The 14302-nt window shown below is 31.2% G+C and overlaps 1 protein-coding gene across 3 annotated transcripts in view; it reads right to left on the bottom strand.

The window, feature by feature from the left end:
- Positions 1–14302, bottom strand: part of dia (diaphanous related formin 1) — a 134139-nt gene that overhangs the window by 51899 nt on the left and 67938 nt on the right. For 2 of the 3 annotated variants that reach the window (XM_075363695.1, XM_075363697.1), the window contains one exon: positions 8990–9151. In XM_075363695.1, coding sequence (XP_075219810.1) covers positions 8990–9151 — 162 coding nt within the window. Of the gene's footprint in view, positions 1–8989; positions 9152–10727; positions 10897–14302 lie in introns of those variants that run through there. The other variant, XM_075363696.1, reaches the window with a different exon arrangement.

Raw genomic sequence — 14302 nt, 5'->3', positions numbered from 1 at the left:
CAGAAACCTTCTCTAGTTTTACTCTCATTACAGCACTAGTAGAGCCTGTCAAACACTCTGCAGAAATTACTTTGAGGGATCACCTTCAACTGCTCAGTGCAAGCCCTTTGGATGGCCGGAATGTGTTTGTAAAAGGGACCGTTCATCTTCAACTTGAGTTTCAGCAACAAAAAATAGTCTGCTGAAGCCAAAGTTGGATGAATAGGGTGGGTGGGATAAGATGGTGATTTGATTTGTGGCATAATAACGTGTTAAAACTGTTGCCATGTGTACCAAGGCATTGTCATACAAGTGAGTCTAAATGCCCGGATCCCAGTACTCGGGTCGGATTCGACGAATACGACGCTTCAGGCGTTTCATTACTTCCAAATAGAATTTAGAATTCACTGTTTGACCAGGTGGGGCAGTTTCGCCAGTTGCGTGCGCACTTTTGCAACGTTTTCCTTGTGAACAGCTGTTGACGGTCTCCCTCTTCGTTCGCCGTCATCTAATGACTAACCGCTTCCATCACATGTATGTTGTAGCACGAGATGCGGCATCACCGAATGCTTGCTGTATCATAGAATAAGTTTCAATGAAAGATTTTTGAAGTCGAACACAAAATTTTATCGTGCTTCTCTGTTACATGTTCCGACGAGCACACGACACTGTCGGCGAGATGGCTACTGAACTGTCGAGGTCATGGATCCCATGCCGCCGTGACGTGCAGCGGCATCTCAACGATGGTTGAAAGAAAGAAAATGTCACACGGGACTCTGCGATGAAGCTGAGTGCGAGTAGAGGTCTGTCTGCCTCTCCCTTTTAGACCAGACTGGAGTTCGCAAATTAACCTAAGTCAGGGGTATGAACTGAAGTTGAGTTCACTAAGGGAACTAGGACTAAATTTCGTTGTTGCGAACAACATTTTTGGTGGTATGTTGTTAATTTGCCTTGAATTTCGAGATATTTACTAGAAATTGACTCAGTAAATGTGGAACCAGGCGCGGGGCTTTTGCTTCTGCGAACTGGTTAGCTAGTTCAGGATGCAACGATGTAGCACATTCAAGATGTCCGGACGAGACCTACAGCGAAGGCAAAAGCTGAGTTTTAAAATCACTGATGTAAATGTCTACCGAGGCATTTACATCGGTGGCATCCCAACGAGGCTTGGCTTATTACTATGAGATGTAAAAAGTGAAAAGCAGTTGCAAATATAAATATCTAATATTTTTAAAACATCAACATGAATAGACAGGTTATCAAGTATCTTACAACACACTATTGACATATTTAACTTAAAACCTACTGGCACAAGGGAGTCCAACGCCCCTACACTAACTACTCTGTAACCTAGCAGTCAAATCCACCTCTAAATAAACACTAATCATCTTAAACAGGAACGTAACAACCTGAATTTTTTCTTCCCTGTTCAAAGACCCAATCTCAAGATGATTGCAACAATCATCATATGATTCATGATGCAAGGCTAATCCACAACAATGTAGATTGAACAGTAACCTTTTTTGTGCCACCTTTATCTGTTTACACAAATAATCCTTATCGCTGTTCCACACTGCCGAATGATACTCAAAAATCGGTCTAACGGTATGAAGATTCTAGCCACCCAGAAAAGTAATTCTAGGTTCCTTCTAGCCCTACAAGTGATGTTATCCACATATTTTGAGAAATACAACTTTGTATCCAAGATAACCCTCAGATCATAAACAATATCGACTTGAAAAACCACTTCATTATGTATTTTATAGTTGTATTTCACAGTATCAGTATTTCTAGAAAATATCATAACTAGTTTTTCAAGATTTAACTTCATTCCATTATCCAATGCCCATTTCTGTACTTTATCAATGTCCTGCTTAAGTATCAAATAATCATCAATGCAATTCACTTTTGCACACAACTTGATGTAATCAACAAACACTATGAAAATAGACCTTACACACTTGTCAATAACACTGATAAACAATATAAACATCAATGGACCTGAGTTGGAACCTTGAGCAACACCAGCAGTTGCCCTATATTGAATGGACAAAAACCAGACACTTTAACTTAAACAGTCCTATCTGTTGAATATGATTGCAACTGTTTCAACATGTTACGCGTAAGGTTCCATAGCATTTAATCTTACTAAGAAGGACGTTATATGACATTAAACCAAACACTTTACTAAAATCAAAGTAGATCAAGTCAACCTGCTTCCTATTTTCAGTTAAAAAGGTCATCATATCCACAAGGTTAGTGACCGTAGATCTTTTGGCCCTACCTGTGCTGTCTAGAATCAATTTTCTTGCTCAAGGAGAAATAAAAATACTGATTGACCTTCTCAGAAATTTTTTCCACCATATTTATTATAGATATAATTTCCTATAATTACAAATCTCTTTACAGTTTCCCTTTTTTGGAAATCAGCGATACCAGTTTGTTTCCACCTTAAAGAGAACACAGCAGTTGTTAAGCTAAAATTGTACAACCATGCAAGGACTGGAGCAACCAACTCTGCTACACCCTAATAATAAATAGTGGAATGCCATCAATTCAGACGCCATGAGTCTCAGTTCAAGGATGGCTTTCAAAACATCATTTACTTTTGCAACCAGGGCATCAACCACATACATGACATATCATCAATAATAATCTGCCTATTGTTTATTGAAGGCTGATAAACAGCTTGGAAATAGTTTCCAAAGGTCTCAGTTAGTTCAGATGCATCCATCACAACATGGTCCAGGATCTTCTCCATAGGATGAACTCCCCTATATTCCTTCATAAAAGAATTGATGTATTTAAACAGAGTTTCAACTCCAGCTCATCCTCAACCTTCTTTGTCCTGTTTAACGTGTCTCTCTGCAAAAGGCTCTTCACTCTTCTAAGCAAAACCAACTCTTCATAAAAAACAACTGCAACTGTCCTCTTAAACCTCCTGTGCACAGCATTCTTTTGTTTCAGACATTTAACCAAATGAACAGAAAACCAATTAAGGTACTTGCCAGTCCTAACTCTTTTCATAGGCACATGCTTGGCAACAATACAATTTTGCAACTCATTGAACATACAAACTGCCATATTAACAGTAGGAGAGTTGTAAACAAAACTCCAATCTTTCTTTCTAACATTATGGAACAACCCATTACAGCCACCTTTAGCAAATAATAGCTTGTCCTACCATAATCTGATGTGATGTAACTACTTCTCCTAAGTGTATAGAAAGAGCATCATGTGACATGTCAAGAATGATGAGTAACAAGAAAATCCTCCTCAATCTCAACATTTACTTCCAGTAGTAAACAAAACCAAACCTAAATTGTACTTCCAGCCCACAGGAAGATGAAGATTAGCTTGACATAATGTATAGTGATCAATAAATTGAAATAGTGTCAAGGCTTTTTTCCAGACATAAAAATGAGCTTTAGCACCGAGAGAGCGAGTCATCCACTCAACATCAGGAATGTTCAAATCGCCATCAAAACAATGTTATACCTCTCAGTTTTCTATCCAGAGCATCCAAATACCCTATAAATATCTCAGGTCAAGCATGCAGGAAGAAATAGTGGTTCCCAACAAGACTGATTCTATCTTTCATCTTACTCAATCCATACGCACTCTGGAGTTAATTTTAAATCTTCTCTAAAATTCTGTAAATTCCATTGGTAGAAAAGAACCTCTTCCTCTCAGTTTACCAGTTTCAACAGCACTTATATCAGATCTATACACTCTCCAGTTGTCAAAAAAATAATCAGACAACAGAAAATCCTAGAGTACAGTTTCCATAACTGCAATGAAATCATGTTAGGCTCCCAAAACTGAAGCAGAAAATTCTTCAGATTTTTTCCTCAATCCTCAAACATTCTGATAAAAGATGTTAATCTGCTTACAGCTCATTATTTCTTCTTAGCATTATTATCCTCCGAGCTACCCTTACCTGTCTCCAGGTATATTTGTTCCTGTTACAATTTTCTATAGTAAAGCAACACCAGGACACCCCTCAGCCATACTCCTGAATCACAGAGAACTCATTCTCCACAACACTGGGAATGAGCTATATCCCTCTTTTCTTGTTACAAGTAACTGAACTCACACCAGCAGCTGAAACAAGTCTGAAACTTCATCAATTTTGAACACGGCCTTGGAATGTGTGACAAACTGCTTTATTCTTAGACTTTACCAGCTGATAGTTAATTGCACCTATACCCATACAGCCTTCCTGTTTACATTCATTACTGGTTTCAGCTTCTATACCTTTCCACATGATTATACCATTATCCACTCATCAGAAACACCACCTGCCTTAGCACTATTTTCATTAATACTGTTAAAAAAAGTAACATCTTCAATATCTTTTTTAATACTACATTGAATGTGAGCATAATGCTCAAATAAAGAAGCATTATTTCCACCCCTTTTGTAACTCTGAACAATCTTCTCCTTTCTCTTCTAAACTTTAGTTACATTACTATATGTATTAAATGCAATTTTCATAGTACAATCCACTGTATTAATTCTATTTAGTACTGTGTCAAGCTTTTCTTTCAAACTTACATTTTCTTCCTTCAGCTCCTTTACAGCTCCAGAGGAACTTTCTATTTCTTTCATCACTGGGCTCAACTTTTCATCCAAGTTGGCAATACATTGAAAAAAGTCTCGACACTAGATCGTTACAATTATATCATTAACTGCAGTGATCTCACTTATATTTTTATTAGTTTTCTAATAAAACTAATTAGTGGTCAAAATATTGATGGGTCATTACTATGACCCATCAATAAGAAAGTCTAGATCTTCCAGTTTAATATTAAAACATTCAAGGTGGAAAACACCATTACAGTCACTCTTAAAACTAATTATTTTCTGCCACCCATAAATAGGCTTGCCACAATGATCCAATTTATAGAAGTCACCTGTCAGAAACACTTGAAAATCTAACCTAATTTAAAACTTCAACTGTTATAATTATATTGCTTTAATTACTGTGTCTTCCATCAATATTTGTCCAGAATAAATAACAACTATCAGAATAGTATTTCCTGCTCTTTTTCTCTATCTTCGCTAACACTTAAACCCCCACCACTTTGAATATTCCAACACAGATTTTAATTAATCTTTTCTATTGAAAATATTCGTAATAATGTGTAATATCTTTTTAATTCATTATACTTTATCTTGTATAATCACGTGCAATCACTTATCACCATCGACTTTTATAATAAATATTAAAGAATTTTTTCGCAAATAGCAACTATAAAACAAAAAGCGCAATACTCAGAGAGCCAGCAAAGACATGATCACTCACTATGACTGTTAATTCACTACATATCGATGAGTTAACAATCATAGTAAGCTAAAATTAACTAAGTATTAAAAATTTACATCAACCCTCTAAAAATGTATAAATACAAATTCTTCTTAAAAATTTAACTACTAATCTTCTCTTTTTTCTTCATTGATAAATTAAAACATAACTGAAGTTACAAAATATTAACATAGAATAAAATATAAATTTAAATTAAATTGTATGTTTTTTAATTCATACAATTTAATAAAATGAAATTAAAAAGTCCTGATTACCCAAGGTCACTGGGACCAAAGGTAACTAATTCACATAACTGAAAAGTCAGATAACAAAAAAACAGCATGGATGCACCAATATATATATATATATATATACAAATGAACTCCATTAAATGTGTTGAATTCCAGTGAAATCAAATGATTCAATTTATATAACCAATCAGCCTTATTTTCATTCTGTTACAATACAAAAAAATAGTGAAGTACTGCTAATCCTCTTTTAATTTTTGTTAAAAAACTATAATCTTAGTTAAAAAATTTGCGTTTGAAAGTATTCTGAATGAGAAGAAATAAAAAAAAAATTTTCATGACTTCTGTACCTTTTTAACGATCTATTTTTACAAAAGTATTTACAATATTTGAAAAAAATATAAAATGTTCAACACAGTCACCTGCTCATCATCTTTATAAAGTAATTTTTGCATTTAAGGTTTCCTGACATGTTCATACAATGAAATTTACATAGAACAATAATCTGTGTTTGATTCCCAGAATTATTTGCTCCAAGAACTCATTATTTTCTAAAAAATCAAAAAAGGATGAACAAGGAAACCCATCTCTGCTGCATACTTCCCAGAATCCTAAATGATTATAAAGAACAACATAGATAGTGTCAACTGAAAGACCGAATTTCACTTCCAAATGCTTGAGTATTACACAGCAATGGCTACACTGATAGCAGGGACAAGATCTGCTGTTAACACAGAAGCTCTTTGTTTGTCTACTGCACTTTACTGAAACAAATTTCACACTAAGATCACACCTGCTGCATGCTCATCACAAATAGTGGTTAACTGCTTCTAATTTACAATGAATTTCAATCGGTGCCAAAACTTATTCTCACAAAAAATTTTCAGTACAGAAAGAACTGCCTATAATTGAAGAAGGGATGTTCGTAAATGATCTCTCCAGTGGAACTCTTTACATAGTACATGATATACACATTGGTGTCATCAAAGAACAAACTCATTGCATAGAGTACATCAGTAGTTACTGATTAAGAAAAATTATGTTCAGACTTACTCCTTATGATCAGGAATAGTTTAACAAATAATTATATAATTTGTTTGGCAAATCTTCTGTATTAGGGAGATTAAGTTTAATCTTTTTTAGTAGATGACGGGTAGGAAGGTATACAGGGGTTCCACACGTCAAAGAAATTTTGACTTAATTGAAATGCAACATGTATGTTTATCAGGTCACCAAAATCAAATACCACTGGAGTTAACACCTTTGACTTATTTTTTAAAGAAAAGAAAAAAGTCTTCTTTCCAAAAACTGCAATTTTATTAATTTATATTAATTATTCCAGTGACAACTTCATATAGTAACTTTTTATTAATTACTTTTTATAAATTTAAATTGTTAATATAGGGATAAATTTCAACCTTTACCAAGAAACAGGAAGTCATACACCAACCTAACAGGGATACATTGATTTTTTTCTTATTTCACATTGTTTTAATTAACTGACTTGGAACTTTCTAATTAAGATTCCAAAATTATTCATTACTAAGAGAAAATATAGTTTCCAACATCTATCAGAGGTGCAGGAGGTAATAACATTTTAATTTTTTTACAAAGGAATGTTTTGTTCAAGTATCTCACAAAGATTGCCATTTGAAATCTCAATTTTTCAAAATTTTTACCATTATAATAAATCATTAACAATATTTTTATTATTTTTCTTTAAATAATCAGCATCATAAGGGTAGATATAATTTTCCCCAATATACCACTAGCGAGAAAAAGGTTTACATTTTTAACGTTAATGGAAATGTTGAAAAAGATCAGCACCGCTTTTTTTTTTTTCAATGATTAATTCACTGAATAAACTTAAAGCCTTGGTTTGAGAAGCCTTCAGCACGGAAACTGTCAAGCCTGACCAGGATTAAAAATCTTCAGAATTTCCTGTTACAAAAGAGAGGCCTGTATGTTCTAGCATGTTTGCCTTTCAGAAGAATGTGATCCTTGTGTCATACGTACCAAAGTAGGGTAAAAATGTACTTTTAGCATCAAGTACGCATCATGTTGATGCAATTTATACCTCTACAGATGAAAATAAGCCTGAGATTATTAGATTTTATAATGCCATAAGAGGTGTAGACATGTTATGTACATCTTATGATATCTCAAGAAACACAAGAAGGTGGCCTATGGTGATCTTTTATGGCCTAATAATGTTGCAAAAACTCCAAAATCATATGCATTGCCAACAAAAACAACAGTAAAAAAAAAAAAAACTCCACACAGGCTTCACTTAAAAGGCCTAGCTCTTAACTTGACAGAAGATCACTTGAAACCAAGATTATTGGTGACCAATCTGCCACCAGAAATTTTCCTGAAAGAAGACAAGAGGTAGCTGGCACTTCTACACATCAACCAACTGCTGACCAATTTCCCTTGTGAACTTGGAAAATGTGTTTTATGTGCAGCAAAGCCAGCAAGACTAAGTTTTTTGTAAAACTGCAAACAATTCATTTGTTTGGGCCATGCATAATTTTCATGCATTTACTGTCCATCGCAAAAGTAGTTTTGTACTCTTACGTTTCAGTTCAAAGTTCCACTTATTGATGAACTATTTTTTGTGGCAAGACTTTTTTTTACTGTTTTTCATATCTTTTAATACTGTGTAAAGTATTAGGTTTATAAAATGTGCATTAGATTTAAAAAAAAAAAAACAATTTTTGTTTATGACTGTTTTTCTTTTTTGATGTTTCTAAAAATATTTGATTAAAATTTGTGAAATGTGGTGTATTAATTTTATACCTGTGGAAATCTCTATTCTACAGTGGTAAGTAAGAAACAACATTATGAAATATTTATCTATTTGATTTTTTAAAAGAACAATAAAGAAGTATATTGGGTCTGTCAGACTTGGTGCCACCACTCATGTTACTATAGAGGGCATCACTGCTTCAGTGTTAAAAAGAATAAGAAAAGATTATAAAATGTAACAATTTTTTATCAATTTTTGGTAAAGATTTTAGCAAAAAAAAGTTATGCACGGATATTTTTTTCAAAGCACATTCTATCCTATTATTTATTTACTTATATATAAATGAAAAGCCATCATAAAAAGCATATTCAAAAGTAGAACATGAATTCACATAATTTATTATAATAAAAAAGTAAACTAAATTTAGCTTCTTTCATAAGCAGTACAAAATGTTATAAGTAAAAATGCAATAATATGATTCAATATAATTAAAAAAAATAATAAAAATAAATGCTAAAGGAAATTAATATAGATAATTAAATACTAAGAGAAGGTGTGGCAATAGTACATTAAAATCACACAGTGTGTGAGCAATATGAAATTTCAAGGCATATGTGAAAGTGTGAGAGTGTACTCTTTGCACTAACACAAAACATAATTCAATACACATATAAATAATAACACATTCTAAATATTATAACATACCAACATCAGTTCAAATTTTTCACTTAAAGTTTCCTCATCCATCTGTTCTATAAAGTCCGCCTGTTCTTCTGTTTCATTAAAATCTGATTCAGACCGTGGCCGTGGGAGCGGGCCCCCCGTGCCACGGACCCCAGTCTTTTTAGGCCGGAATATTGTCTCGAGCTGCAAAAGAATTTAACTCATTAAGAAACGAGAAAGTAAAAATAATAAATGAATTAATCATATATATATATATTTTACAATTTACAACCTAATGTTTCCCCATCACTCAAAATGTCTCACACAGTAACATACGGTTAATCGAAGGATATGAAATAAAGATTTAATTTCAATAGCCAAAGTCAGGCTAAAGTGGTTTTAGAACATCATCAAAATAAGATAAAACTGAGTGCAGTTTCACAACATGCTGTTAACATTTATTTGCAGCTAATGTTCAAAATAGTTGATGTCACTTAAGATTAAAAAGAAGAAAATTTTCTAACAATTATACACACAAAACTAACAAAAATAAATATTTTATAACTATATTAATAACTTTAATCATTTTTTTTCAAAATGATTATGAATGTTCTCAAAATACATAGGAGAAAATAGTTAGCTAGGAGAAAATAGTTTGGTGATGTGAATACAATTAAAGTAGAAAAATCAGTCGACCACTCCATACATATATGCTGATGAGGAACTCAGATGGTAAAAATTGAAACAATTGGAGTATGTTATTTATATTAAAGGATAAAATCAGAAATGGGAAAAGCAAAAAAACACATGTTATTAATTGTAAGAAATATAGATGAATAGATAAATGGAAGGAATTATTAAGGCCAGATAAAAATAAGAATAGGTAACAAGAAAAAGCCGAAAGGTAAGTAAACATTAAGAAAAAGATAACTGTTACATGGAAATGATGTAGGTAACAAAGGAACGAGAGATGAGGATTACCAACAAAGCAGCTAAATCATAACTTTAGAAAGTAGAAGTGAAAGACAGAAATAACAAACTACACTTAAATTAAGGTTGACTTGTAATAACTCAAATCACACGATTTAGATTACAATCACAAACATAATAATTACTTTAATCGTCTTCTTTTTTTTTATATTTACTACTTTTTTATAAAAATTATCTCTGATTTCCAGAATTACTATCAAATGCATTCTTAAATAAATGGTTTGCTTCATTCTGTGATATAAATATTTTGCTGTTATCATATGAGAGATGATATAATGTAAGACAAGTCACAAATGTGACAAGTACATGTTTATTGTTGGTATAAACTTTTAAAGTTGAAAGTTATAAACACAAAATACTTGGATGCTTCATTTATAATGTAAATGAGCCAAACCTAATAAGACGATTTATCTTACTGAATGAAAGCACTATCTACATAGCACTTTAGCAGACACCATACCCAGGATCATTATTAAACATAAATTAAATGTAGAATTTAATAATAAAAGACAAATCGATTAGATTAATAATCAATAAAATTACCATAACTAAAAAACAGTGAAAGTTTATTAATTTGTACTAAGTAAACCACAAACCACATTAGGAAATACACTATGTTTTAACATCAAGAAATTTTCAAGGTAATGCTTCACAGAAGTAAAAAATGTGTGTGCATATCCATTCACAAAAACACACACACACACACACACACACACACACACAAATTTAAAGCTATATATGTCAGTTTAATTATCTCATTCAATACCAGTAAATGAGAACTTATACTAACCTTACTAAGACTACTCATATTACAAACAAAATTTAACAGAAGAGATTCAACAAATTCTATATAAATCCAATATAATTATACACTACTTTAAACACAAATAAAAATTATTATGCATATTGTAAAAAACAAAACAAAATAATTATGAATACATAAGAAAACATTTAAATAATTATAAAACATCACTGATAATTAACAAACATAACTGAATCACTGGAACGGAGGAAACTGTAATAATACTTCACAGCGTTATCTGCTGACTTTACGTTATCAAAATAAACATGACTACACTATCGCTTACTCACTTGTTACTTTATCATTTATAAATTTATCATTCAATATGGATTTAAACAAAAATTACAAAATATAGTCACCTCAAAATATTATAAGGAAACTGATAAATAAAAGTGCTCATCCTGGAGTAATATAAAAATTAGTTTTTATATATTAACATTAAAAACAAACAAAAAAAAAATCCAACAAAAATAAATTAATAATTATTTTATACTTTACTCAATAATCAACATAAATTAGAAATTAGAGGTCTTACATATAACCTTAAATAAGTCCACACTGTAAAATTTCATTTATTACATATAAAATATGTCACATCCAATAAAGATGTTTACATCTTTGATCAGTTATAGGTACTTTACAGACTTCATGGTATAATCATTGCTTTTATTGAAATCTTCCACAAACAAATAACACAAGAAATACACTGTAAGATACCAGCCAATTTTTATTGTGGGCAAACAAAAGAATGACTTGAATATAAATTAGGTACTATACCTAACACATATTCCCAATTTTATGTCAGGTCATAGGTGACCTGACATAAAGCACCAGTCACTCCTGAAAATGATATAGACATTTCCAAGAATAACAATACTGTGCTTAGGTAGGAAAGCGAGAAGCAAAGCTGTTTCTCATTCCTTCTACATAAATGTAAATATACCAGTCACATATCACCTACTGAAATGGAAATTATATTACGCCACAGTAAGTGGCCAAATAATAATGAGCATCATTAATTTAAGAAAAATAAACTTAAAATACTACTCCTGATCATACCTTAGGTGCTTTATATGCATCATATAGCAGTTACAAACACCAGGATACCACTTTCTTTGAGAAAAAACATATAATTTTCACTGCAATTGCTAAGTAAGGGAAAACTTTAGCATACCTATCAAAATTAAACCCTCAGTTTTAACTGTATTTTGTCTTATGATATGCATATAATGGTAGGACACAGCTAACAGATATTTAATTGTGCTTCATCATCGTGTTATCCTAAATAGTACTGTTCTAGATGTAAGTTAATTTCCAACAAAATCATAATTTTACTCACTTTGGAAAACATTATAAATTTGTTATTAAATGACAAAAATGTTAAACTTAACTTTGTGATATACAATTAAAAATGACAACACATAAAAAGTGGATTAATATTAAAATATCTGATATCTGTAATCAAAAGTATTAAATAAAATACTAATGACATGGCATAATAATCCTGAATTGTAGATAACTTCATATTATTTAATATACATGCATGAAGATGTGTACTTATAACCGTACAAATAACCATGGGGAGATAAACAACAGCCGTCGAATTAATATAGATTTAAAAAACACTTTTAAAACAATAAAAATTATTCGTCACATCTTCACAATATTACACTTTCATCTATCTACTTCTTCACTCATTGAGGAAACATCACGCGCACGCACACACCAAATTTTAATAAAACTTGAATGAGGATGTTACCTTAATCTTAACTGAAACCGAAACTATATCATAACTTAAAATATTTACCATTATAGCCTTCTCTCACTTTTGACAAAAAACATAATACTTAGGCATTTACATACCGAGCACATTCTAAATTAAATAAATAAAAGAGCTCGTAAAATTAATTAACACTTTTCTAAGAAATATTTTCTTTAAAATTTCGAATGGCAGCTTTTCAACAAAAATATTTTTAATGTTTACCAGATGAGAATGAATTTTACTAAAAAAAAATACTAAGGAATACAGATTAAAGTAAACAGAATTTACTTTATCTTCTGCAGAAAATCCATCGACCAAAACGTTCACGCTTGTAAAATCTAACAGAGATTTCAATACAACATTAAAAATACAATTTTCGATACACCGATAAATGATTTTCATATTTATAGTCAAGTGAATTTACACTCACCATAATACCTAAAGTCTTAAAACGCATTTTCAAAACATAACGACTTAAAAAAAATACGTGAAATATTAAATTAAGCAGCACTACACGTGTAATCACAAACACTTTAAAAAAAATAAAGTAATACTATCGTCGACTAAATCGTAAATTAATAACTAAAGAAAGCGAGTAAATACCAAAGACTGAAATATAATATAAGGAATAATTAACCAACCGTACAGGAAATGCATACGTCAACTCAAATCGAAGTAAAACAAAAAATACCGCAGAGCTGTGATAGTGAAAAAAATCTCATCGATCGATGAGATTTTCATATTTTTTAATATAACAACGTGATAAATTTCCAAATATGACGATTGAAAAATGAAAACTTATATCACCAGATCAGTCTGGGTTTGTATATATATATAAAATAATAGTAATCGATGAAAAATAAACATATTATCGAACAATACCGATTTAATATTAATTTAAAATAAGATAATATACACATATTTTACTGTACAAAAAAAGAGAAATAGGAAGTAGAATGAAATAATGAAACTTAAGAACTGAGATATTTTAATTTTATATTTCAATAAAATCTTTAGGGAAAACTATATAGCAAATTTAAGTTTTATTCGTTTGTGTACTATTTTTTTAAGAACGAACTCGATCAAACAAATAAGGTATCCTTTGAATTTTTATAAAAGAGAACAATTTACAACCCCTTGTTTTTGTTATAGCTACTTGTCCCCGGCTTTATTGTTCGATGTTTTTATTTTTTAATGTAGTTTACGTAGGATAAAAATTGTTTTTTTAATTATACCCTATTAAAATTTCACGTTGTTTTGTCCATCACTTTAGCGATAATGGTCCTTTAAAATAATTGCGTCTCCATCTACAAGAGTCAAACCAAAGCGGTTTTTTTTCAGTTTGAAAGCAGAAATTCAAACTTGTAAGCCGTTCGTGAAATGACTATTATATTAATAAATAAAAAATTAATAACATATTAACAATTTTTAAAAAATTCTGAATTTTATATATACGAAAGAACAAGTACAGGCCGTTTCAGCGTAAATATGAGTGGTTTTTGTTTTAAACCGGTCGGCACGTATTATTAGAAACATTACAATTCTTAAATCTGTAAACCAATAAATTTAGTAAATTACAGGGGATACGATGAGAAAACAAAAAGTTTAACATTACATTCGTGTAAAAATTACCATACAGAACGGTCACTAAAACGGTAAACTTCTTTAAAACATTTTTTGCTCTAGAAAGCTTATAAAACCGGGTAATTTTTTTAGATAGAGATGACAAAATAGCCAACCCGCGACGACTACAATTCAAATGTTTTAAAAACTCATAGTACTAAAATATAGTTGTTTTTTT

This window comes from Lycorma delicatula, chromosome 4 (genome assembly GCF_047948215.1).
Source record: "Lycorma delicatula isolate Av1 chromosome 4, ASM4794821v1, whole genome shotgun sequence".
Lineage (NCBI taxonomy): Eukaryota > Metazoa > Arthropoda > Insecta > Hemiptera > Fulgoridae > Lycorma > Lycorma delicatula.
Note: the sequence above shows the minus strand (reverse complement) of the source record. Positions and strands in the feature narration are given on the sequence as shown.